Genomic DNA, 24,974 nt, shown 5'->3' on the forward strand with positions numbered 1-24,974 from the left:
ACAAGCCTTCTAGTTTGGTTCAGTTCATGGTTCAGCCACAAACCATCAACTGAATCACATTTTTCTGTTTTGTGCCATCTCGTGTGGTAGCTTCTGTGTGGTTTTTTTTAATTGAATGGTTTTCTGATTTCAGTGGTTAAGAGGTGTCAGTTTTATCACAGTTAATTATAGAGTTCTAAGGCCCCACAGCTTGGACTCCTCTTGTGTGGTCCTAAGTTTTTCATGTAAATCCTAATGACAGTGGAGCTACAGTGGTTCCCATGCAATAAGAGTTCAGCTAAAACAGCTTCTTGGTGGAAGGACAGAATAACAAATACAACAAATAAAAGAATATATTATTGTAATTGTAGGTTAGTTGCGAAGAGCTGAAACATAGTTCTGTAGGATTCAACTAGAGGCTTCATAGTCAATAAGTCATTCAAATGTCTTTTCTTTCTTTCTTTCTTTCTTTCTTTCTTTCTTTCTTTCTTTCTTTCTTTCTTTCTTTCTTTCTTTCTTTCTTTCTTTCTTTCTTTCTTTCTTTCTTTCTTTCTTTCTTTCTTTCTTTCTTTCTTTCTTTCTTTCTTTCTTTCTTTCTTTCTTTCTTTCTTTCTTTCTTTCTTTCTTTCTTTCTTTCTTTCTTTCTTTCTTTCTTTTTTCTTTTCTTTTTAAATTTCTAGTGAAGCCATTTCCTCCCTTCAGTGTTAAAGCAGAAATCACAAGGGAAGTGGGAATGCTGAATGTAAACTGGAATAATCCAGAACTTCCCAAGAGTGATCTTCAGTTTCAGATCCGATATGCTGTCAGTGGAGTAGAGGTAACCTGGGAGGTATGCACAGATGTAATCCAAGGTAGCCCATGCATCTGTAGGCTACTTGCAATACTATTCTCTGGCCAGTTAATTAAAATTATGATTTAATGGTATCTAAGAAATTCATTTAATTTTTTAACATTAAGTTTGTCTTGCAAAAGAAACACTTGGGGTGAGAGCCCTTTACCCTGAATTTATTAAGTAGGAGCAGAAGTATGTTCAAGATTTAAGATCTTAAGCTGTCACTCAAAAATGATTACATTTGTCATTGCTCTAGGCCAGGAGTGTTGAACTCATTTGTTATGAGGGCTGGATCTGACATAAATGAGACCTTGTTTGGCTGGGCCATGTTGGGCTAAGCCATGTGTGTACCTATTTAAGACTAGGTAGCAGAGATATAAACTTCATAAAGGACACAGACAAACACAATGAATTTAAAAAAAAACCCCTTAAAACGTTAGCACTGGTTGGTTTTAAAGGTGCTTTCTTTGTGTTTCTCTCATGGGATCCAGGGAACTGGGCAAAGGAAGCTCTGGTTCTTTCCTTCCCCAGGAGACTGGTGGGGGAGGAGCCTCAGTCAATAGAAAGAAGAGAGGCTTGGCTCAATAGCTCTGCTGTTCGATTGAGAGAGCCTGGAAAAACAAGTTCTGCCTCTCCCCCCCCTTCCTCCCCAATGGAGAAATCTCAGCCAATGGAGAAAATAGAGGTTTGACTTGCAATCAAGCTGTGATGCAGAAGGAAGCAAGAGAGAGGGAGAAGGAAGCAGATGACAGTCAGTTGCTCAGAGGACTGCTAGCCCACTGGGGGCCTGAATTGGCCCCCAGGCCACATATTTGACACCCCTGCTCTAAGCCTTGTTACTTTTTAAATAGGGACACTAGGCATTGTTGCTTTTTAAATTTACAGATGCATGAAGTTTCTGCTGTATCAGGAAGCTCTGCCAATATAGAAGTCCAGGATCCCTGTGCAGTTTACATTGTTCAGGTGCGCTGCAGTATCCTTGATGGAGTTGGCTACTGGAGTGATTGGAGTAGACCTGCATATACAGTTGTTAAGGATATCAAAGGCAAGTTTAATACCATATGCTTTTGGCTATTTTTCCCCATTTAACTCAAATGCATATAAACAAATAAGTAGCTCTACTTAATTTTTTCAGCTCCTTTGAGAGGACCGGAATTCTGGAGAGTTGTTAATGAAGATCCAGTAAAGAAGCAGAAAAATGTTACCCTATTTTGGAAGGTAAATGGGTGATGTCAGATTTGATGGGGCGGGAGAATGAGATTAGAAACCCAAATCACTTTTTTGTGTAATGATTATCATGTGTCCCACAATATGACTGTACTGGATTTGGTTGGGTGGAAGTAGATATAATCCAAAACAATAGGCAAGTAATTATTGTTTTAATTTGTATTAGATTTATTAGGAGATAGAAGTTGTAGAAAGGCTGTCAGAGTTATGACAACAGTTATTTCACTGCAAATATAGTTTGCATTCTTACTGATAAAGTAAGGTAACCTTTTAAAATTTTAGGCTGTTCAGCCCACTCCCAACCCAGAAGAAATTGTTTAATATGTGCTGATTCTTTTTGCAGCCATTAGTGAAGAATCTTGCCTTATGCACTGTGCTTGATTATGTGATAGAACATACTACTTCAGAAAACATTACTTGGTCTGATTATGTAGAAAATGACACTAGCTATACATTTCCATGGACAGAGGATGTTCACACCATTAAAGTTATTGCTATCAACTCAGTTGGAGCTTCTACTGTGAATTTCATTATAACCCTGTCACAACAAATGAATGCAGGTAAGAGCAACATATAAATGTATCTCATTGGTTTAATTTTATATCTGTAAGGACCACCGTGTCTTTATTTTTCCACCTATCTTGCATGGAAGCAATGTCTCATGTTTAGTGCTGGAGGGTGGTTTGACCAATTGCTATCTATCATATTCACAAAAGGAGAACAATTTTTTCGGCTCTCCTTTGTCACAGCAATGTGGTGCAGCCTGAAAACCAATTCTACATCCAGCACCATCTAACCTAATCAAATTAGTTTGTTGTACTTTCTGGTTTCCATCTTAAAACTACAACTGCAGACTTCAGGCTTCTCTATACTACCTGTTAGTTTGTTTTTTTAATTTTTTTTTCTAATTATTATAAATTATTTATTGATTATATGCTGTCAACTAGTTGATAATGTTAAGGATGTTCAATGTGTTGTTGCTTTTATTTATTTTACTTTAATACTGTATAATCACTTTTATCACTTTCAGTAGATCCAGAAATCCATAGTAAATTCTGTTGTTTGATTAAGAATTACTATTTATTATTTGATGCCAGTGTCTAGTGAGCCACAAATGAGTTCTATATTTTATAGCAATGGACAGAGCACTCCTATGTTGCACCTGTGCTGTGGTGGCTGGCTATGGCGCAACAGCAGTGCCGCTAGTTGCCTCCCTAAGGTGGCTGAATGGAAAAAAGGTACCTCAAACACTGTAGCTGGATGCAGCCACAGCAGCATCTGTGGCGATCCCATACAGCATTCCATTCTGGTGCTGTTGCGAGGTAGGGGAGGAGTGAGGGGCAGACATAACCAATGGGAGTTATGAGTTGAGGAGGCCAAGGCCACAGGAGCGATGCTCCTCCTCTGCCACATGCATCCCTTAAAGAGACCAGCTCCTGTTACAAGCTCTGGCTACATGTCAGCGAGGAGGGGGACATTACCTGTCACCTCTGCAAGCATCCCATGGTGGCACTCCACACATAGAGTCACAGAAGGTGATCGACAAAAATGTGGATGTGAGAGTACCCCCTGCTCACTGCAGGCCACAGCATCCAAATGGGTGCCCACACCATTGAGTGGATCCCTGTGCCAACCTGTGTGTCACCCCCCACTGGAGGCACAGCAGCAGGATAGATGAGGGGGTGCCAGGGGTCTCAGAGAGGTCCCCTAGCAGCCTCTTGATGTGCCCCTGGCCCTCATCCACATCCCTTGCTATGGCAAGAAGCCCCTCCAGGTGCCCAGCAACCACTGTTACAGATGCTGCCAGCCTCTCCCTTGATTCTTGACTGTTGCCCACATGAAGGAAAGTGTGGGCAGTACCAGATGCAGGCTCTGTGCCTGGAGATCAGGCAAGGGGCCTGGATCCCCTCTTTGCTGCAGATCACCAGCAGCCATAACAACTGGCATAGAGCAGCTGATCTACCCCTTCCCTCCTGTACATGAGGGCAGGGCTGCTGCCATCTAAAGATGTCAAGTCTGCCCCCTGCATTATTTCCTCCTCAAGCACCAGGGCCGGGGATCCCAGGATGCCAAGTATCCACAGGACCACAGGCTGCTGTTGCCCTGCCCCTCCTTGGGGTCATGGTGTGAAGTTGGTCCATAAAATCAGCAGTGAATGTCAGGAAATAGAGACCAGGGCATAGGGGGGAAACCCAGCAATCAATCTGCAGGAGCCCTTGCATCCCAGCCCCACTGGAGGTGTCTCCTCCCTCAGCTCCCAGCCTGGGAGCCTGGCAACCTTGGTCCTCCTCCCCTCACTCAGTTCCATCTAGTCCTCACTAGACACATGAGGGTGAGGTCCTCAGCATGAGGTCTTGGAGTGTCTAGCTGTGGAGATGGGAGCATGACAGTGGTGGAGTCACCCTCTGTGTGGGGGTTAATGCTACTGCATCTGGGCCTTCCACACCAACTTCAGAGGATGGGCCTGTGGTAGCATACCCACCCTGCAAGTCGCCTGAGGGGTGGAGGGACATTGGTCAAGAAAATGGTGGTGGTGGAAGGCAGCAGGTGGCAGGAATTGGCCCCCACAATGGGAGCCAGTTGGTAGCAGTGACTGTGACACCACACAGAACAGGGCCACAGCCACCCACCATCATGGGGGATAACACCTCCTGCATGGTGGCCTCTGCTACTCCCCAAGGTGGCAATTTCTACAACTGCCTCACCTGAGTCAGTGTCCTTTCAGTACCTCCCTGTGATGGAAAAGGAATACCATTAGTACCTTCAGGACATACTTCTCATGGAAAGGAAAGGGTGGTGGCCATCATGTAGAATTGACCAACCCATAAATTGGTGCTTGCCAGCTACTGCTGGACTTTGGCTGGGGGGAGGAGGTGTTGCCCCCTAGCAGGTGAGAAGCCTATTTTATGGCCATTATAGTCCCCCCTCCCCTGGTAGCTGCTTTGTGCAGGTCCCAATTCACCTAACTGCATGGTGTGCAACATCCATGTGTGTCTGGGGGCCAACTGCTCACCTTCACAGCTGCTGGGTTTGGGAGGGGATGACACCATGTCTGAGTGCCACTGTGGTAGGCCCAGGGGAAGTATGGGGAGGGGCCTGGGATCCGGTGGAGGGCTTGTTGTACCTGCTTGGACTAAAAACTGGGAAAGATCAGCCATAGGTATGGATTTTGCTCTCCCTATCTCCCCCCCAGGCGCTCACCCAGTGGTGCTAGGTGCCTTGTCTGTGTTGTTCCAGCCACTGAGGTGCGTGTGTGGTTGCTCCAAGTCCGTACGGCAGAGAGCTGTCAAACGGTTCCTTGCCATGCTCCCTATCTCTGGAATTCTGGGGCAACTTCTTGGGACTATTTGTAGGGGCAGGTGCTCCATGATTGGATCCTGAGGAGGGGCATGGCCAGAGCAGGGGTGTGTGCTGGGATGTGCACTTAGTCAGTATCCAGAGCTGTCTTGTGGTTCTGTGGGTATGACCACAGCTGTGTAGGGGGGAGTGAATTTGAAGTTTTCATTGCTGTCAATGGGTTCTGATGCCATTTTTGCCAGTGCGACTTTGCACCTGCCTGGGGAGGCATTTCCATGCTGAAAACACTTTGGAAGCCACCTAACTGCTGCCATGCCCCCTGGAATGCACACATGTATGCTGACAGTGGAGTTTGTGCTATTGCTCCACTGGTGTGTGGTTGAGGTGCTCCTGCACTAGTGGGATTCAGTGCTGCTAGTACCCTGCATCAACATAAACAGCCCTCACTCTGGCATAACTCTGAGTTATGCTGATTTAGGGGTCAGTCAGCTCCCGATCCACCCCCTCCCCCCGGATTACTGTTTTACGGGCTTAGACCCTGATTATAACTCATTCACTTGGAGCCAACTGTCATTGATTTTAATGTCAAATTTCTCCAGATGCTTCCTTTATGTGGAGGAGTGGGAGATCAAACCCAGTTCTCCAGATTAGAGTCTGCCACTCTTAACTACTACACTACACTGGCTCTCTGTCCGTCATCAGAAACGCATGTGTTCTATTTTAATTTCAGTATAGCTAGCTAAAGGTACCAACTACAATGTAATCTAAGGTACATAAGAAGTTTCAGCCTAAAGAAAGACTTAGGACACAGCACACCATGTGCTGCGCCTAATGGAGAAAACTAAAGTTTCTTAATGCCTATTGACACTGCCAAACACCTAGAGTCAATCTGGTCCACGTGCTCTGTGATACCCCTAAATTGCAAATTTCTGGAGGGATGGTACATCTCAAATTATGTGCTAAATTGTATCTCACTTTAATAGTTTAATTCTAGGCTATATATTATCTCTGTGGGCACTTCCCAAACATCAACTGTTATGAATTCAAAGGACAGCCAAGGTTGCCAAGTGGATTAGCTTGCAGCAGTAGATATCTCACATTTCTCCTTTTGGGGATGATCAGTCAATATGGCCCTTTTCACACTTACCAATGGAAACCGGAAGGGAGCCAGTATTGTGCCGGCCTGGAGTAATCTGGGACAGGGATGGGAGTTTTCAGACACATGTTTTTTTCCCCTGTATGGTTCTGTGATTGAAGTGAGCCATTTCACACTATTCTGCTTTTATCTCGCTTCCACGAGCGCTGGCTGTTTTCGTGCCCTTTTTTGCCCGCTGGCGCATAATCTCTGGTTTTGTTTTGTTTTTTGAACGTTGGGCTACGTTCACTATAGCGATGTTTCAAAACAGCACTACCATAGGATTGGATACACAGTTCAAGTGGGAAGAAAGTTTACAATGCCTGGCAATCTGAACATGGTCCGTGGCTCCCCCCTCTAATATTTATAATTGCTGCAGCTTGGCACAAGTCACTTTCCAGCCAATAGCCTGTGAGCATGGATGGGTGCACATCAGGCTGTGTTAGCAACATCTGTCTCACCAATCACTGTTGGTCTGTTTTCCCACTGAAACCTGCTGCCCTATGGGCAACCCCTTTCCAGGTGGCAATAGCCCCCCCCCCCCCCCAAAAAAATAATGTGCCTCAGAGTCACCTACAAACCAGTCACATTCCCCTGACTCTCGTGTGGGCATGGAAATGATAGCAACAGGTGACTGACCAATGCCTGGTGCCCTGATCTCCCACTTGAACTGTGTATCCAATGGGGCACTTGTTACAAAGTGTCAGCCACAGCGATCTCAGGCATCTCAATGGAGCCCAGGCATCCCTATGGTGGTGCTGTTTTGAAACATCACTATAGCAATCTTAGCCCGACTTTCCAAAAAAAAAAAAAAAAAAGCTGGAGATCGCATGCCAGTAGGCAAAAAAGGGTGTGAAAATGGCACTCCCAGAATCACTACAGGACATTTCACACAGCATCCCATAGCGATTTCAACCCGGAAGGAGGGGTTGAAAACTGAAAGAAACTGCTCTTTGTTAATAACGACTCAGGCATGCCTCACTACCGCGACAGCCGTGGGACTGTGTGAAAAAGTAACAGTATTCTGGTAGCAGCCAGTTACTGAATTGGGTCTGTCTGAAATGCCAGCAGAAACCCGTTACTGTTCAGTAACTGACCAGCTGCCATACCGGAATACTTAGGCTGTGTGAAAAAGCTCTATGTTAGATCTCTCTAAAAGTGAGAGTATCACATAAAACATATGAGACCTTCACTTCCATTTGGCAAGATTTCTTGTCTCTCTTCACCACTCATTGCTTAATGGGATTCATATTACTGTTTCTCATCCTCCTTGACCCCATTCTCTCCCCCCCTTTAATGTTTAGTCTTAGTTGCCTGTATTTGTTCAGCTCTTACCTGTGCAGGGGAGGGGACATTGGATGGTAGAGTAACAATAAGGTTGTATTTACTATCCTATGTGGAAAAACAATACAGATCTTTAATGGGAGAAAACTGACAGGAAATTTCTAAAAGAAAGATAAGCAAATGAAACAGGGTGGACTTTACTTTCGACAACAGAGTCCTTAACAGGAATAAATGTGAAAAGCTCCACAGAAATGGATTGTTCTGTTGATTTTTACCAGTTAATTGTGTGCTTCCCTATTATGATTTGTTTAATTCTCCAGGAATTAAGTAATAATTAAACTGAAATCGAAAACTGTGCCTGCCATTCATTTGCAAGTGATCCAGTTAGTTCTCTATAGGGGCTTAATAATGTCTTTTTTGTTTTTTTTAGTAAATATTGTGAAGTCGCTTAGTGCCTATCCAATGAACAGCAGTTGTGTAATTGTGTCCTGGATGCTTTCACCTGCAATATACATTGTTACATCTTTTGTAATTGAATGGACCAACCTAAATGAAGAACAAATTAAATGGATAATGGTTCCTTCACATATTAGGAAATGTCATATTTATGGTGAGTTTACATATGGCTATTTTTCTATGTTACATAAGAACATAAGAGAGGCCCTGCTAGATTAGGCCAGTGGCCCATCCAGTCCAATACTCTGTGCCACACAGTGGTCAAAACTCAGGTGCCATCAGTGGGCCAGAACGCCAGAAGCCTTCCCACTGTTGCCCTTCCTTCCCAAGCACCAAGAATACAGAGCATCACTGTCCCAGACGTGGTGTTCCATCTATACCTTGTGGCTAATAGCCACTGAAGGATCTCCACTCTATATGTTTATTCAATCCCCTCCTGAAGCTGTCTTTGCTTGTTGCAAATCCCCTGAAGCGGTGAATTCGATATGTTAACTACTCTTTGGGTGGAAAAGTACCTCCTTTTATCTGTTCTGAGCCTACTGCTCATTAATTTCATTGAGTGTCATGAGTACTTGTATTGTGAGAAATGGAGAAAAGTACTTCTTTCTCTACCCTGTTCCATGCAATCCATGGCTAGTTGTGCCCCTGTCCCAATTGAGGAACACACTTGGAAGTCCTGTGAGTGGAAGAACTAAAATATGTTTATTAATAAACAGGCAGAGTTCTGGATACAGAAGGGTAAAAGCCCTCAGAAGCCAAGCAGCTTTCCAAGGGTTACAGGCTTTGTCCAGAGATCTTATGTCCTTAATGACCTAAGCAAAAAAAATATACAAAGCATACAGTCTTGGTTATACAGGTAAAACCCATTTTGACCTGGCCAAGTTCTACTGGGTATTCAAAAGCTGGGATGTCCCTCTAGAATTAGCTTTTTGTTGATAATGTGAAAGAAACATAATTCTGTGTTGACCCCTTGAGATAGCAATAGGTATATCTGTTCGATAGAGGTGTTTTCTCTTCCAGGACAATATTTTGTCTATGCCAAGTCTTGTATAGCTCTACTTCAAACATCCACATTCTATAACATATTCTGAGTCTTCTCTATGAGACTAAAGATTCACTTTTAGCATCAAGAGTCTACAGATCTACCTCTCCTCCACACTGTACTATGCAGAGCCAGAGGCCTGAAGATCTTGAGGCTATCTAAGCCATTATTATTCCCTCTTAGGGCAAATGGCCAAGTTAATGAATGTAAAGCTAATTAGAGTCCTAGTGAAACTTTTCTATAGAAGCCCTCATTCTATATATATTTATATATGTCATATTAGATAGATGATCTTTACATATGTCATATTCTATATATATATATGTCATATTCTATATATATATATATATATATATATATATATATATATATATATATATATATATATATATATATATATATATATATATATATATATATATATAAATATAGAGATGTATCTTTATGTGTCATATATATATAATGTCCTTGTTAGTATTATAACTACCTTAATTTCTATCCCTAAATTCAGTTACAATATTTAAAATAATGTATTCCAGCCAATGCAATCCACAATGCCATGCATAATTTTGGATACCTCTTTGATGTCACCCCTCAATCATCATTTCTCCAAGCTAAAGAGCACTAACCTCCTTAACCTTTCTTCATAAGGAAAGTGTTCTATCCCTTTAATCATTTTAGTTGCCCTTTTCTGCACCTTTTCCAGTGCTATAAACCTTTTTTGAGGTGCAGTGACCAGAACTGTTCACAGTATTCCAAATGAGACCACATCATCAATTTATACAGAGGCATTATGATAGTGGCAAATTTGTTTTCAGTCCCCTTCCTAATAATTCCCAGAACAGCATTTGTCTTTTTTAATTGCAGTCACACACTACTGAGTCAACATCTTCAGTTGCCACTAGTTTACACCATACCAATATACATTTATAGTTAAAATTTTCACTTGTCCGTGTTGAACCTCATTTTCTAGGTTGATGCGCACACACACAACCTGGACAGATGCCTCTAGAGCACCTCGCAGTATTCCCTTGGAGGGGTGTGCAGAAAAAAAAATCATTAAAATTCGGTTTTGGGTTGATTAAACAAAAAAAAAAAGTCATGAAAGCCAAATTTCATATTAGTTAAAGGAAAAAAACCTGGGGAAAAAAAATCAGTATTCCCAGTTTTTTTCAACTCCATTATACTCTATGGGCCATTTTAGTCAATGGCAAAATCCCATAGTGTACATTCCATGGGCTGTGGGGAAGGGGTTTGAGTGAGAGGTGGAAAATTTGCTGTGTACCTGCTGGAGCCTCTCTCCAAAAGAACCCCCAAGTTTCAGAAAGACCAGGGGGTCCAATCCTATGGGCACCCAAAGAGGGTGCCTCTATCCCAATGAAATCAATGGCTGCAAAAACGCCATTGGTTTCCGTTGTGTGGAAAAAATGACTAAGGTCAAATAAGAGAATCTCTTACCTAAAAAACTGTTTTTTCAGTCAGCAGCAGAACCAGTGCATGTGCCCAGCAGAGACAATGCTACTATGGCATTGCCAAAAAACCCCCCAACAGGACAAAGATCGAATTGGGTAGGAGGGATTTCCTGGGGTACCATTGTTGCCAATCTCCAGGTGAGGGCTGGAGTGCTCTCCAGGTGGCAGAGATCAGCTCTCCTGGAAAAAACAACTGCTTAAATTAGGGTTGCCAGCCTCAGGTGGGGCCTGGAGATCTGCTTTTAAGATTTTATCTTCCTACTTACAGGGGAGGGGGGGATTGCTAAAGCTCTATGCCAACAGTGTTACTCAAAAAATTTCCTGACTCAGTCTCTAATTATTTTAAAAAGCCTACTAATAGCCCTAACTAAGCTGTAAAAACCCAGAAGCACCCACTGAACAGCACTCAGACCAGTCGTTTGCCCCTGAAAAGCAGCCTTCTAGAAATCAAAACTTAAAAACCTCTTCTAACAGTACCCACTAAACAGAAATCTTCAAGACCAACTAGCCTGCCCTGAAAAAGCAACCTTGTAAGACTGAGAAACTTACAATAACCTGTATTAACACAACTGGTGCAGTTGCAGTACAAGAAATCTGCTAAAAAACACCAGAATCACCCACTACACAGCCAAACCTAAGACCCAGAAACAGTCCAAGTCCAACAGGATAATTCTAAAAACCTGTGAAACAACTGTTATCTAGGCTAACTGCAGGCCTCAGTCAAGCAAGCCAACCACACTAACAGGCACACAATCTGTGAAGGCACACAATCAGAAGCAGGCAGCCCACATAGCAGAAAACCAGGAGAACTATCTCAAACCTTTTAAGAAACTAAAAGGCAGGCACAAAATTCAAAAAAATGTAGCGTATTGCGATAGCATAAGGCGGCAACCATTTCGTTATAACGCAATGCGGCAACCATTTCGTTATAACGCAATACAGCAACCATTTCGTTATGACGCAATAGCGTTAGTCCACGTAGCCGGACAGCGGAGGCGACTGGGGACATCCAGGCGACTCCGCGGGAAGCGCTGAGCCCGCCAATCACCAGCAGCGGCGGGAAGTTCAACAGGCCAGGATTGGGCTGGCCTGTCGGGGAAGAAGTTCCGGGAATGTACATAAGCGGGACCCGGCCCGCGTGCTCGCTCTCTTGTAACGTGTCTCCATTAAAGCATGTTGCCCTACCAACGTCTCCCGTCTCAGTACATTACAGTGGCGACGAGGATGGGATTCTAGCCACGTCGGCTACACTGGAGACAGGGCAACCCACAGGCCACGATCGCCACCACCATCAGCATGGCTCACCAGAGCGGCACCACCGGCCACATCGAGACCTTTAACCCCGCGAATCCCGAGGCCTGGGAGTCGTACTCGGAACGGGTTGAGTGCTATCTGAGGGCCAATCAGATCACAGAGGATAGCATGAAGAGGGACGTTCTCCTGAGCGTCTGCGGGGCGGCCACATTCGAGATCGCCAAAGGTCTCTCGGCCCCCGCCCGACTCACGGAGAAGTCCTATGAGGAAGTCGTCAGGCTCCTCACCGGCCACTTCTTGCCTCAATCGTCGCGAGTGGCCCGCCGGTTCCTCTTCCATAGGAGGGATCAGGCCTCAGGGGAATCGGCCGCCGACTACCTGGCGGCCCTACGCCAGATCGCAGGACATTGCAGCTTCCCCCACCTGGAAGAGACCCTGGCCAATCGGTTCACGTGGGGCCTTTGCGACGAGAGGCTCCAGCAAAAGCTCTTTGCGAAGGAAGAGCTCACCCTCCAGAGCGCATTCAGTGAAGCCGTGGCGTTCGAGAGGACCTCGAGGACTTTCCCCAGGGCGAAGACTGACGCAGTCCACCACGAGGAGCTGGACCCCAACCGTCAGGACGAAGGAGAAGCGTTCCAGTTGCGCCGCCCAGCAGGGGCCACCAACCGCACACCACAGCGACCCCGAGCCACCGATCGACCCCCAACGGCGGAGAGAGCACCAACCACAAAGTGCGCCAGCTGCGGCGACCCCCACGACAGAAGGGACTGCCAGTACCGGACCTGGGACTGCCGGAGCTGCGGAAAGACCGGCCACATAGCGAGGGCTTGCCGGGCCAAGTCCAATCGCCGGAGGACGACCACTCACCACGAGTCGGCGGAGTTCCACTCCACGGCCTCCACCACACTACAGGTACTGAATTTGCCCCTTACCACCCCCGACAAGATCAAAATGGCGGTCCTCATTGAGGGAGCCCCATGCCAAATGGAGGTGGACTCAGGCTCCTCCATTTCCATTATAGCAGAGGAGACCCTGAGGAAACTGTGCCCCCGCCAGCGGCTTCAACTAAGGCCGGCGGACTTCATACTGCGGGACTTTCAGAAGAACCCGGTTCAAATCGTGGGGTGGGCCCGGGTGCAAGTTGAGAGGGGGTCCTTCAGCGGCCCGCTGGACATCCTGGTGGTGAAGCGCCAGCTTACCACCTTGCTAGGACTGGCGTGGTTCAAACCCTTGGGGATCCGCGTGGAGGGGGTGGGGCAAACCCTAACACCCAGGAGGTTCGGGGAGGTATGCCAAGAGTTCCCCGACGTGTTTGACGGTTCCCTGGGGAGCTACAAGGGGCCGGCCGTTTCCCTACCGCTCGACCCTACGGTCAGGCCGATCCGGCTCAAGGCCAGGCGGGTCCTGTTCGCCTTGAAGCAAAAAATCGAGGCCGAACTGGACTGCCTCATTGCCCAAGGGGTCTTGGAACCGGTGGACTACGCCACGTGGGAGACCCCCATTGTAACCCCGATCAAGCCAAACGGGGAGGTGCGGATTTGTGCCGACTATAAGTGCACAATAAATAAGGCACTGCAGGATAACCCCTACCCCGTGCCGGTGGTGAGCCATGTCCTGGCAGCCCTAGCAGGGTCAAAGATCTTTGGGAAGCTGGATCTGGCACAGGCCTACCAACAGCTTCCGGTAGATGCTAAAACGGCGGAGGCCCAAACCATTGTGACACACAGGGGGGCCTTCCGAGTGCGGAGGCTACAGTTCGGGGTCAGCGTCGCTCCGGGGATTTTCCAGAGTATAATGGACGCTCTCCTTAAAGGGATCCCTGGAGTCCAGCCGTTCTTCGATGATGTTTTGATCGCCGCCCCAGACCCCGAAGAATTTGGCAACCGCCTAAGAGAAGTGCTCCGCCGGTTCCAAGCAGTGGGGCTCAAGGTCAAGAGGGAGAAGTGCTTGCTGGGGGTACCAAGGGTGGAGTTCCTAGGATTCGCCGTAGACGCAGCGGGAATCCACCCAACGGAGGAAAAGACACGAGCCATCGTGCAAGCCCCAGCCCCCACCTGCAAAGCGGAGCTACAAAGCTTCTTGGGGGTGCTCAATTTTTACCACTCGTTCCTCCCCCACAAGGCAGCCCTTGCAGAACCCCTACATCAGCTGCTGGACAAACAAGCCCCTTGGGTATGGGGCAAACGGCAAGCCGCCGCGTTTCAGGCGGTAAAAGACATTCTGGTTTCCAATGCGGTGCTCCACCATTTTGACGAGCGCCTCCCGGTCATCTTGGTTTGCGATGCATCGCCATACGGGGTGGGCGCAGTCCTGGGGCACCAACTTCCGGACGGGAGGGAGGTACCGGTGGCGTACTACTCCCATACGCTCACACCGGCCGAGCGCAATTATGCGCAAATAGATAAGGAGGCCTTGGCAATCGTGGCGGGGGTCCACAAGTTTCATGATTATCTGTATGGGCGGAGGTTCACAATAGCCACTGACCACAAGCCGCTCTTAGGTCTGCTGGCCCCTGACCGCCAAACCCCCAAATACTTTCACAGCGCGTGTTGAGGTGGAATCAATTCCTCAACTCTTACATGTACACACTAGTCCACCGAGCCGGCAAGGCTATGGGCCACGCTGACGCGCTCAGCCGTTTGCCACTGCCCGACACAGAACCTGACCCAGCCCCAGCACACCTGGTCATGTTGGTCAAGTCCCGCCCCGAAGCCGCCCCTCCACGCCGCAGAGGTTGCGAAGGCCACTGGGAAGAACAAAACACTGGCAAGGGTTCTTGACTGGGTGGTGAGGGGGTGGCCAGAAGGGAACATGGGGGAAGAGTTTAGGCCCTACAAAACAAGGAGAGAGGAGCTAGCAGCTCACAAAGGGTGCATCTTGTGGGGAAGCAGGGATGGATGAAGAGATCGAGAACTGGGTTCGGAGGTGCAGCGTGTGCCAGGAGTCGCGGCCAGAGCCACCCAGTGCCGGTTACATGATGGGAAACACCCACCCGGTTACACGATGGGAAACCACTAGGAAACCCTGGTCCAGGCTCCACCTAGACTTTGCGGGGCCCTTCCAGGGACAGATCTTCCTGATTATGGTGGACGCCTACACAAAATGGCTGGAGGTCATTCCATAGCGTCCACTTCATCCGGGCACTGCGCAGGGCACTTAGCACCCACGGGATTCCAGACACTATTGTCTCTGACAATGGGGCGGCTTTCACCTCCAGGGAATTTCAGGCGTTCCTGCAGAGGTACCTGATCAGACACATAAGGTCAGCCCCATTTCACCTGGCCACCAACAGACAGGCAGAGCGCATGGTCCGAACTACCAAGGAAGGCCTGGGCCGGATAGTACAGGGCGACTGGGACCACAGGCTGGCCCCCTTTTTGTTTGACAACAGGGTAACCCCCAACCCGGTCACGGGAGTGAGCCCGGCGGAGCTCCTCATGGGGCGCAAACTCATTATGAGGCTCGACAGGTTACACCCCGACCGAGACTCCGACATCAGGGGGTCCCCGGAAACCAGGGACGCAGCCAGGGGGTTCTTCGCAGGGGACCCGGTGTTCGCCCGTAACTACGCCGGGGGGCCTTGGTGGCTAGCAGGACGGGTGCTGCGGGTAATAGGGTCCCGCCACTATGAGGTGTCCACAGAGGGGGGCCAAGTCCTACGGCGGCACATCGACCAAATGCGCTGCCGCACTTTACCGGAGGGGCCCACCGAAGCGGGAGAAGCAATGCCCAGGGGGGAGCCAGTGAGGGATCTACCCGAGGCCGCCGAGCCAGCGGAGGCCGGGCGATCAACAGAGCCAGACCAGCAGCAAGCCAACGCATCACCCCCCGGAGATGCCCCGACCGCAGAAGCCGCCCCCATACCTCAAGCAGCACCAAGGAGGTCAACACAGGAGCGTCGGCCTCCCGCCTACCTCCAGGACTATGTACATTAACTATGGGGGGAGGAGTGTAGCGTATTGCGATAGCATAAGGCGGCAACCATTTCGTTATAACGCAATGCGGCAACCATTTCGTTATAACGCAATACAGCAACCATTTCGTTATGACGCAATAGCGTTAGTCCGCGTAGCCGGACAGCGGAGGCGACTGGGGACACCCAGGCGACTCCGCGGGAAGCTCTGAGCCCGCGAATCACCAGCAGCGGCGGGAAGTTCAACAGGCCAGGATTGGGCTGGCCTGTCGGGGAAGAAGTTCCGGGAATGTACATAAGCGGGACTAGGCCCGCGTGCTCGCTCTCTTGTAACGTGTCTCCATTAAAGCATGCTGCCCTACCAACGTCTCCCGTCTCAGTATGTTACAAAAACCAAACCAAAACAATACTCTCAACAACAAGGCAGACACTTAGACACTGTCACAGGCCACTCCATCAGCACAGCACCAGCCCCAGAAGGTCCACACTGAGAAAGTACAACAAGCTAAGTTTTAAAACCTCTTTAAAGAAATTGCAGAGCCTAAACTATCACAGACCCGGCAGAGACAGATTACATAGGATTTAACTTCAAAGAATATATATATATAATTTAAACAACAAGCAGTGGAAATGATTTAATTTCAATCAGAGAATATAATGTGACTTTTAAACAACAGGCTGCACAAATGACCATCAATCCCCCTATGCCCCCAACAAAGCAGTTAAACTTTTTAAAAAATGCCTAAGCAAGGGCAACCTGCCCCCCAACCCAAAGTAGCCCCCCCCCTTGTGGCTTCCGGGCTTTGGTCATGGCGGATTGAGCTTCTTCTCAGCCGAGGAGCAGACCAGAACCTCTGTTCTGGGAAGAAAAGGTGATTGTAACACCTACTGCCTACTTCTTCCAGGCAGGAGAAGGCCAAGAAATGCATATTAAGTTTTGAGGGGATTTACTTTGGCTGACGAGGGACCCTAGTGGGGTTCCTTTTTGGCTTTGAAGAGTCCCCCGAGAAGGACTGCATTCAATCAACTACAGAGGATTTCTGAGGTCATTAAGTTGACTTAAACTCACCAAGATTCAAAGCTTCTTTGGGACCGATTAACATCTATTTCCAAAAAGAGCAGTGCGCAGAAGTATATCGGTGTTAAATGTAAAAGATCTATATCTATCACTCCGAAACTAATATAAGACTAATTTAAAATAAAAACAAAGGTCTGGATCCAATTATACCATCTTAAATTAACGAAGATAAAGGAGGGGGGGTAATACTGGGACTAGTGATTTTGGAGGAATAGGATTAAAAGAGGAAAAATAAATATTGTTTTGAATACCTGTGGTCAGGAGCAGACAACCCCCTCTGAGGAGAACTGCTGACTTGGTGAATACAACACAGGAAATGTCGCCATAGAAATAACGTGAGACTTTTTAACCACTGAAAACGAGACTTCGTGGCAAGAAAGGAAGGAAGGAGCCATTCTCTCTCGGCTTGGCTTCGCGAACGAAGATTTAAGAAGGGTGCAATAGTCCACGTCTGCTGCAGGCTCGCTGGTGGCTGACAAGACCAATGCGGGACAGGCAGGTCCGGCCACAGTGGCTGCAGGGAAAAGTCTGATTTAGGGTTGGTGCTGTAGCAGTGCGATTCTTCTTCAATCTCCTTTTGTCCTCAAGACCAGCTATGCGTGCGTTCTCAAAGGAAGAGACAGCCTGGTGGATGGTGTGCCTCCATGCTTTGCGATCTGAGGCTAGGTCAGACCACTGGTGATGATTGATGCGACAGGTGCCAAGGGATTTCTTCAAGGAGTCCTTGTACCTCTTCTTTGGTGCCCCTCTATTTCGATGGCCGGTGGAGAGTTCGCCATACAGGGCAATCTTGGGAAGGCGGTGGTTTTCCATCCTAGAAATATGCCCTGCCCAGCGCAGCTGCGTCTTCAACAGCAGTGCCTCGATGCTGGTAACCTCCGCCCGCTTGAGGACTTCAGTGTTGGTCACAAAGTCACTCCAGTGGATGTTGAGGATGGTGCGAAGGCAGCGCTGATGAAAGCGCTCGAGGAGTCGCAGGTGATGACGGTATAAAACCCACGATTCGGAGCCGTAGATAAGGGTTGTCATCACAACCGCTTTGTAAACATTGATCTTTGTGCCCTTTTTCAGATGCTTGTTGCTCCACACCCTTTTGTGCAGTCGGCCAAATGCACGGTTTGCCTTTGCCAGCCTGTTGTCAATCTCCTTGTCGATCTTGGCATCTGAGGAGATGATGCACCCCAGGTAGCTGAACTGCTGGACTGTCTTCAGAACTGATTCACCCACAATGATGCAGGGAGGGTGATAATCTTCCTGGGGTGCAGGCTGGTGGAGAACTTCTGTCTTCTTCAGACTAACTTCTAGGCCAAATAGCTTGGCAGCCTCTGCAAAGCAGGATGTCATACGCTGCAGAGCTGATACCGAGTGGAAAACGAGTGCAGCAGCATCAGCAAACAGTAGCTCTCGGATGAGTTTTTCCATTGTCTTGGAGTGGGCCTTTAGTTGCCTCAGGTTGAACAGGCTGCCATCGGTGCGGTAGCGGATGTAGACACCATCATCATCATCTAGATCTACTGCGGCTCTTTGAAGCATCATGCTAAAGAAGACTGTAAAGAGAGTTGGCGCGAGAACGCAGCCTTGCTTTACACCTGTGCCTATTGGGAAGGGCTCCGAGAGGTCGTTGCAGTGTCTGACTTGGCCTCGCTGGTCTTCATGTAGCTGGATGATCATGCTGAGGAACCTTGGGGGACATCCTAAACGTTCCAAGATTTGCCATAGGCCTTTCCTGCTAACGGTATCGAAAGCTTTGGTAAGGTCGACAAAAGTCACATACAGAGCCTTGTTCTGTTCCCTGCATTTCTCTTGGAGCTGCCTGAGAACAAATACCATGTCAGTGGTGCTCCTGTTAGCTCTGAAGCCGCACTGGCTCTCTGGGAGGAGTTCTTCTGCAATGGTGGGCACCAGTCTGTTCAGGAGTATTCTGGCAAGGATTTTGCCTGCGATGGAGAGCAGGGTTATCCCCCGGTAGTTGGAGCAGTCTGACTTTTCCCCTTTGTTCTTGTATAGGGTGATGATGATTGCATCGCGAAAGTCCTGTGGTAATTTGCCTTGTTCCCAGCAGGTGACAAGTACTTTGTGAAGTGAGCTATGTAGTACTGTGCGCCCATGCTTCCAGATCTCTGGTGGAATTCCATCAACTCCTGCTGCCTTGCCACTTTTCAGTTGCTTGATGGCTTTAACAGTCTCCTCTAGGGTGGGGATCTCATCCAACTCTGTTTTCACTGGTTGAAGTGGGGTGAGGTGGATTGCTGAATCTTGAACTACGCGGTTGGCACTGAAGAGAACCTGAAAATACTCCGACCACCGGTTCAGTATGGATGCCTTGTCTGTGAGGAGCACTTGGCCGTCTGCACTTCGCAAAGGACTCTGAGCCTGATATGATGGACCATATACTGCATTCAGGGCTTCGTAGAACCCTCTTAAATCACCAGTGTCTGCACACAGCTGGGTTCTCTCTGCAAGCTTGGTCCACCACTCGTTCTGAATGTCTCGAAGCTTGCGCTGGAGGTTGCTACATGCAGCGCGAAAGGTTGCTTTTTTTCCAGGACAGGAGGGCTGAGCAAGATGTGCTTGGTAGGCAGATCTCTTTTTCGCCAGCAAATCTTGGATCTCTTGATTGTTCTCATCAAACCAGTCCTTGTTCTTCCTTGTGGAGAACCCGAGGACTTCTTCAGAGATCTGCAGGACGGTAGTTTTTAGGTGTTCCCAGAGTGCTTCTGGAGAAGGGTCTGTGGGGCAACTGGGGTCCTCAATTCTTGACTGGAGCTTTGCCTGGAAGGCAGCTTTAACATCGGCTGACTGGAGACTGCCAACCTGAAACTTCCTCTGAGGGATACCTCCTCTCCTGGGTGTGGGTTTAAAGTGAAGACGGAGATTACAGCGTACAAGACGATGATCCGTATGACATTCTGCACTGGGCATTACTCGGGTGTGTAAGACATCTTGAAGGTCTCTCTGGCGCACCAGAATGTAGTCGATAAGGTGCCAGTGCTTGGACCATGGGTGCATCTAGGTTGTCTTCAGACTGTTCTTCTGCTGGAAGATAGTGTTGGTGATGGTGAGCTGGTGCTCCATGCAGAATTCTAGCAGGAGGCGCCCGTTGTCATTGCAGTTGCCAATGCCGTGTTTGCCAAGTACTCCTTTCCAGGCTTCCGAGTCTTTACCTACTCTGGCATTGAAGTCGCCAAGGATGATCACCTTGTCCTCTGTAGGGGTCTTCCGTAAGAGGTTGTGTAGATCAGCATAGAACTTGTTCTTTTCTGCAGGAGCTGCTTGAAGGGTTGGGGCATACACACTGAAGAGTGTTGCATGCTGCTTGTTTTGAAGTGGGAGGCGCATGGACATGATGCGATCTGAGTGACCTGTTGGCAGGTTTTGGAGTTTGGAGGCAATGGAGTTCCTGACCATGAAGCCAACGCCAGAAAGGCGGCTCTCAGCCTTTGACTTACCTGACCAGTAGAGGGTATAACCAGCACCGTGTTCTTGAAGACTACCTTCCTCAGGGAAACGGACCTCACTGAGAGCTGCTATGTCGATATTCAACCTGAGAAGTTCGTGGGCAACTAGAGCAGAGCGTCGTTCAGGGCGACCACTGTCTACTGTGTCAAGCATGGTTCTGATGTTCCAACACGCAAGCTTTAGTCTTTGCACACTTTGTGAGGCAGGTGCATGCCTTTTTTTTGTTGTTATTTTTTGACCGCAAGTAAGGATGCCCGTTGACCGCGGCTAGCCAACTGGGGTGGAGGAGACGAGCTTTGTTTAGGCCACCTTTTCTAGGCCCCTCTCCATGTGGAGCAAGCAGTGCTGTCCCTAGATAAGGCTGCTTGGTCGTTCAGGGTGCTGCCGAAAAATGCTTTCGTCTCCGGGTTAGCATCAGGCGACCAATACCCTGAACCGCCTACATGCAGGATCGGGACTGCAGCTTCCAGTGGCACCTTCCACCTGCCGTTTCGCCCCTTGCCCATCGCTGCAGGACTTGATGCATTGTGGGTTGTGTATGTGGATATGCCCTTCAGGCCTGCGCAGAGGAATTTTTTAGGTGAAGCGCAGTGTGTGCGGTACTAGCTCCACCCTTTCACCTTGGGGTCATCTGCCATGGCCCAGTAAGCCGGGATGCCGGCAGCGAGTCCTCCAGGTGGTAGGTGTTGGGGGGGCGGGGGGGCTCCCTCTGGGTATCCTACCCCCCCAGGGAAAGTGTATGCGCAATACATAGCCTCTCCTCTCCCGGTGTAGTGAACGCCACGTGGTCACTGTCTGGCTATGCCTGGCAGATGGTCACTGCAATGGCCTCTCCTGCATTACTGCATCCGTAGCAACACCTTCTCGCTGGTCCCCCCCGTTTTTCACAGAGTTTGCTACGTCATGGTGCGACCGAATTGTCCGGCGGTATAACCGGATGGACAGGCTGGGCCCACCAACCTCGCCAGCCTAAGAGAAGGAAAACTCTAACATCAAACCCGGGCAGATAGAGGAAGGAGCCATTAAGAGAAGGGAAAATAGCAAGCCTCCCAGCCCTCCCAAATCATAGAGAAGTACTGGGGGCCATTATAAGAAGGTCAAAATTTTAAAAATTAATCAAAAGAAAACGGGACATTAAAAAATAATGGAGCCGGCAGATATCATCATTAAAAGGTGAAACTTATTGGATTATATGTTTAGAATCAACTTTGGTGCAGTTTAAGAATAAAAAAGGATTTTTTTAAAAAAAAGGACAGAAAAGCTGCGGATGCCATTTTGAAGGAATAAAAATTTAAAAAAATTAATATCTGGATTCAGGAGCATCAGGGAACTGCGATTTTGGGCTCATATAAAAGGGCACAGTTCAATCTATAAGACTGAGTATTTGAAAATCGAATCTGTGAGGTCAACTTTAGAACCTATTTAAGTAATGGGCAAATAGTGATGTCTGTGCAAAAATCAGTAACAAAGCAGATTTGAACGAGGGCTGGGTCACTTGGGGAGCATAAGGACTTTGGGGGAACTGATCAAGAATAAAAACCATTATGGAGTACAAATTAACATCTTGGAATATAAATGGACTAAATTCACCACAAAAAAGAAGGGCAACTTTTCATTGGATTGGGAAACAAAAATGTACCTGCAAGAAGTACATATCAAACAAATGGATTATAAATTTCTATGGAACAAACAACATGGTATGGAATTTTGTTCATTGGCAAAGGAGAAAAAAAGGGGTGTAGTTTTTTACATCAAACAAGAATTAGACCTAAAATTAATTTTTAAATATGATAATGGCAGATATATTGCAGTGGAAGTGATGTTGAACTACAAAAGAACTCTGTTGCTGGGAATATATTTTGGATAGGTCTGGGGAAAAAATAATGAAGAAAAATTACCAAAGTCATTTTTTGAGCTGCTAAAACAAGAGAGTTTAGAAGACATTTGGAGGGAATTAAACCCCAAAGAACGTGATTATACTTATTTTTCAGCAAGGCATAATTTTTTTTCGAGAATTGATATATGGACTACAAAAGATCTTGGACTATTAAGGAAAAAAATAGAGATACTTCCTAAAATAAGGGCAGACCACAATCCAATAATGTGGTCTGCAAAATCAGGGAAAAAGACTCCAAGATGGCGGATAAATGAGGATTTGCTACGAAAACAGGAGATAGTGGTGTCTCTGGAAAAGGAAACTAAATGCTTCTTCCAAATAAATGAAAATGAGGACATGCAATTCCAAATTGTGTAGGATGCCTATAAAGCGGTAATGAGAGGCATTTTAATTACATTGAACAATAAAGATAAAAGAGCCAAAAATAAGCAAATGATGGACATTCAGAAAGAAATTGGGAAAAAGGAGAAGGAGCTTTAAAAGCGACCTGGGAAAAAGAAAATTATAAGAGAGATTACAATATTACAAAGCCAGTTGAGTCATTTGCTGAATAAAGAAGTGGAATGGAATTTAAAAAGACTCCAACAGAAATCTTTTGAAGGAGCAAATAAACCTGTAAAATATCTGGCTTGGCAAATGAAAAAAAGAGGGAAGAATAAAGTAATTAACAAAATTGTGTCGGGAGGAAAGGACATTGTTGATCATGAAGGAATTAAAAGGGAATTTTATAAATACCACGCCAAGCTATTTAAGTCAAAGTGTGTATAGAAAAAAAATTGATGCGTATCTACAGAAAATTAAGGTAAATCCCTTAACAGAAAACATGGAGAAGGTGTTGAATAAACCAATTGAAAGAGGAGAAATAGAGGAGGCGATTAGGAAAAGCACCCAGTCCAGATGGCTTTACGGCAAAATTCTATAAACTTCTCGCAGAGGCGCTGTTACCAAAACTTCAGAAACTGATGAACATTATAAGAACAGACGGGAAAATTCCTAACACATGGAAAGAAGCAGTAATTTCATTGATACCAAAAGAAGACAGAGACGTCACAAATGTAAAAAACTATAGACCAATTTCATTACTTAACAATGACTATAAAATATACGCAAGAATTTTAGCAGAACGCCTTAAACAGCATTTGAACAGTTTTATTAAAGAAGAACAAGCAGGATTTCTTCCCAGGAAACAAATTAGAGATAATATCAGAACAGTGATTGACATTATTAAATATTATGAGAAACATCCTGAAAAAGAAGTAGCATTATTTTTCGCAGACGCAGAGAAAGCATTTGATAATGTGCATTGGGACTTTATGTTTGCAGTGATGGAGAAATATATCTTTTTTGTTTCTTTGTTAATGACTAAAGGACTACTATGAAGATGGATTATAATTATAACCTATTTTTTTTCTTTTTGATGTTTTTTTATGAAGTAAGATTCTTTAATAGATAAAGTTTATTACCTTTTTTAACAATTTAAATAAAATACACTGGCGGAGGTTACCAAAAGGGGGGAGGGATGGAGAAAAAGTAATGTATATGTATTAATTTTTAATAACAAATGATAATGTGTTATTACAATATATTACAGTATAATAAATTGTTTTAAACACCAAAGTAGCCCCTCCTTAACAGCCCTCACTTTAACCCACTAGGCAAATCTAAAAATATTTTTAAGCTTTGTCAGGCAAAAAAGGAGTTGTTTTCTTCCTCCAGCCGGGGACAGGAGTCAGGGGGCAGGATATTCCTCCGGAAATGTTCAAGGAATTTGGCAGCAGGGTAATGCAAAAGGCAGACAGCAGTCAGGTCAAGCACAGAGCAGTGGCTGAACTAGCAAGCCAGCAGCCACACAATCTCAGGCTGAAAATCAAACATCAACAGAGTCAGCGCAGCAAGCCAGCATGGAATTTGGCTCAGATTGCTGTTATGCTCTCTGGCCAGGCACAGAAGATTTTCAAAATGTGAAAAATCCCCTGTGACTGGCATGCACTTCTGTGGCCCTAATGATTAGATTGCCCATCTCTACCTCCGCCGCCTGCTGGCTGCTAGCTGCCCAGCCAGCTACAGGCCTTACAAAGGAAAGCAATTTAACTATACTGTGTAATTAAGGAAACACAAAGGCATGATACATTACATCCTAGCCTTGTTTTTAGCTATTGTTTTATTTTAGAAGTTCATTCCTTCGCTAATCCATTCTTGTGTGAAATTATAAATATTAACCATTCTAGAGCATTTATTCTTATTTGCATTCAAATAATAAATTTGCTGCAACAAATCCCTTCCCTCCCCCCATTGCCCTGATTGAGCTCATCTTTGTTTTGCTACACCGATAAAACAATTGTTAACTTGATGGCTGAGTGATGACTGGTCTTTGTTCAAGCCTTGAGGAACACATTCAGAATCTTCAGACCTCTTAACTGATTCTAATTGTAGAGACAAAAGAAGATGAAAGATTCTCCTAAAGTATGCAAGGAAGAGGAGTATTCTTCTCCCCTTCCCCCTGCCATTCTCCTGATTCCTGGGTTGGGGGAGAGCTGATTTTTTTTTTTGGCTTTTTTTCTGATATTCTTAATTTGGCTGCTAGGTCAGAGAATCTGACTCGGCTTTATAAAATCCTAAAATTGCTGAAAAGGACTTTTTTTGTTGGTT

General features: G+C 46.5%; 1 protein-coding gene across 2 annotated transcripts in view; it reads left to right on the forward strand.

Annotated features, from left to right (window-relative positions):
- The window catches only part of LEPR (leptin receptor), a 136,782-nt gene that overhangs the window by 91,433 nt on the left and 20,375 nt on the right, over positions 1-24,974 (forward strand). For both annotated transcript variants that reach the window (XM_060231965.1, XM_060231967.1), the window contains 5 exons: positions 660-808; positions 1,697-1,856; positions 1,947-2,029; positions 2,382-2,598; positions 8,185-8,364. In XM_060231965.1, the coding sequence (XP_060087948.1) occupies positions 660-808; positions 1,697-1,856; positions 1,947-2,029; positions 2,382-2,598; positions 8,185-8,364 (789 nt within the window). The remainder of the gene's footprint in view (positions 1-659; positions 809-1,696; positions 1,857-1,946; positions 2,030-2,381; positions 2,599-8,184; positions 8,365-24,974) is intronic.

This window comes from Heteronotia binoei, chromosome 2 (genome assembly GCF_032191835.1).
Source record: "Heteronotia binoei isolate CCM8104 ecotype False Entrance Well chromosome 2, APGP_CSIRO_Hbin_v1, whole genome shotgun sequence".
NCBI classification, from domain to species: Eukaryota; Metazoa; Chordata; class Lepidosauria; order Squamata; family Gekkonidae; genus Heteronotia; species Heteronotia binoei.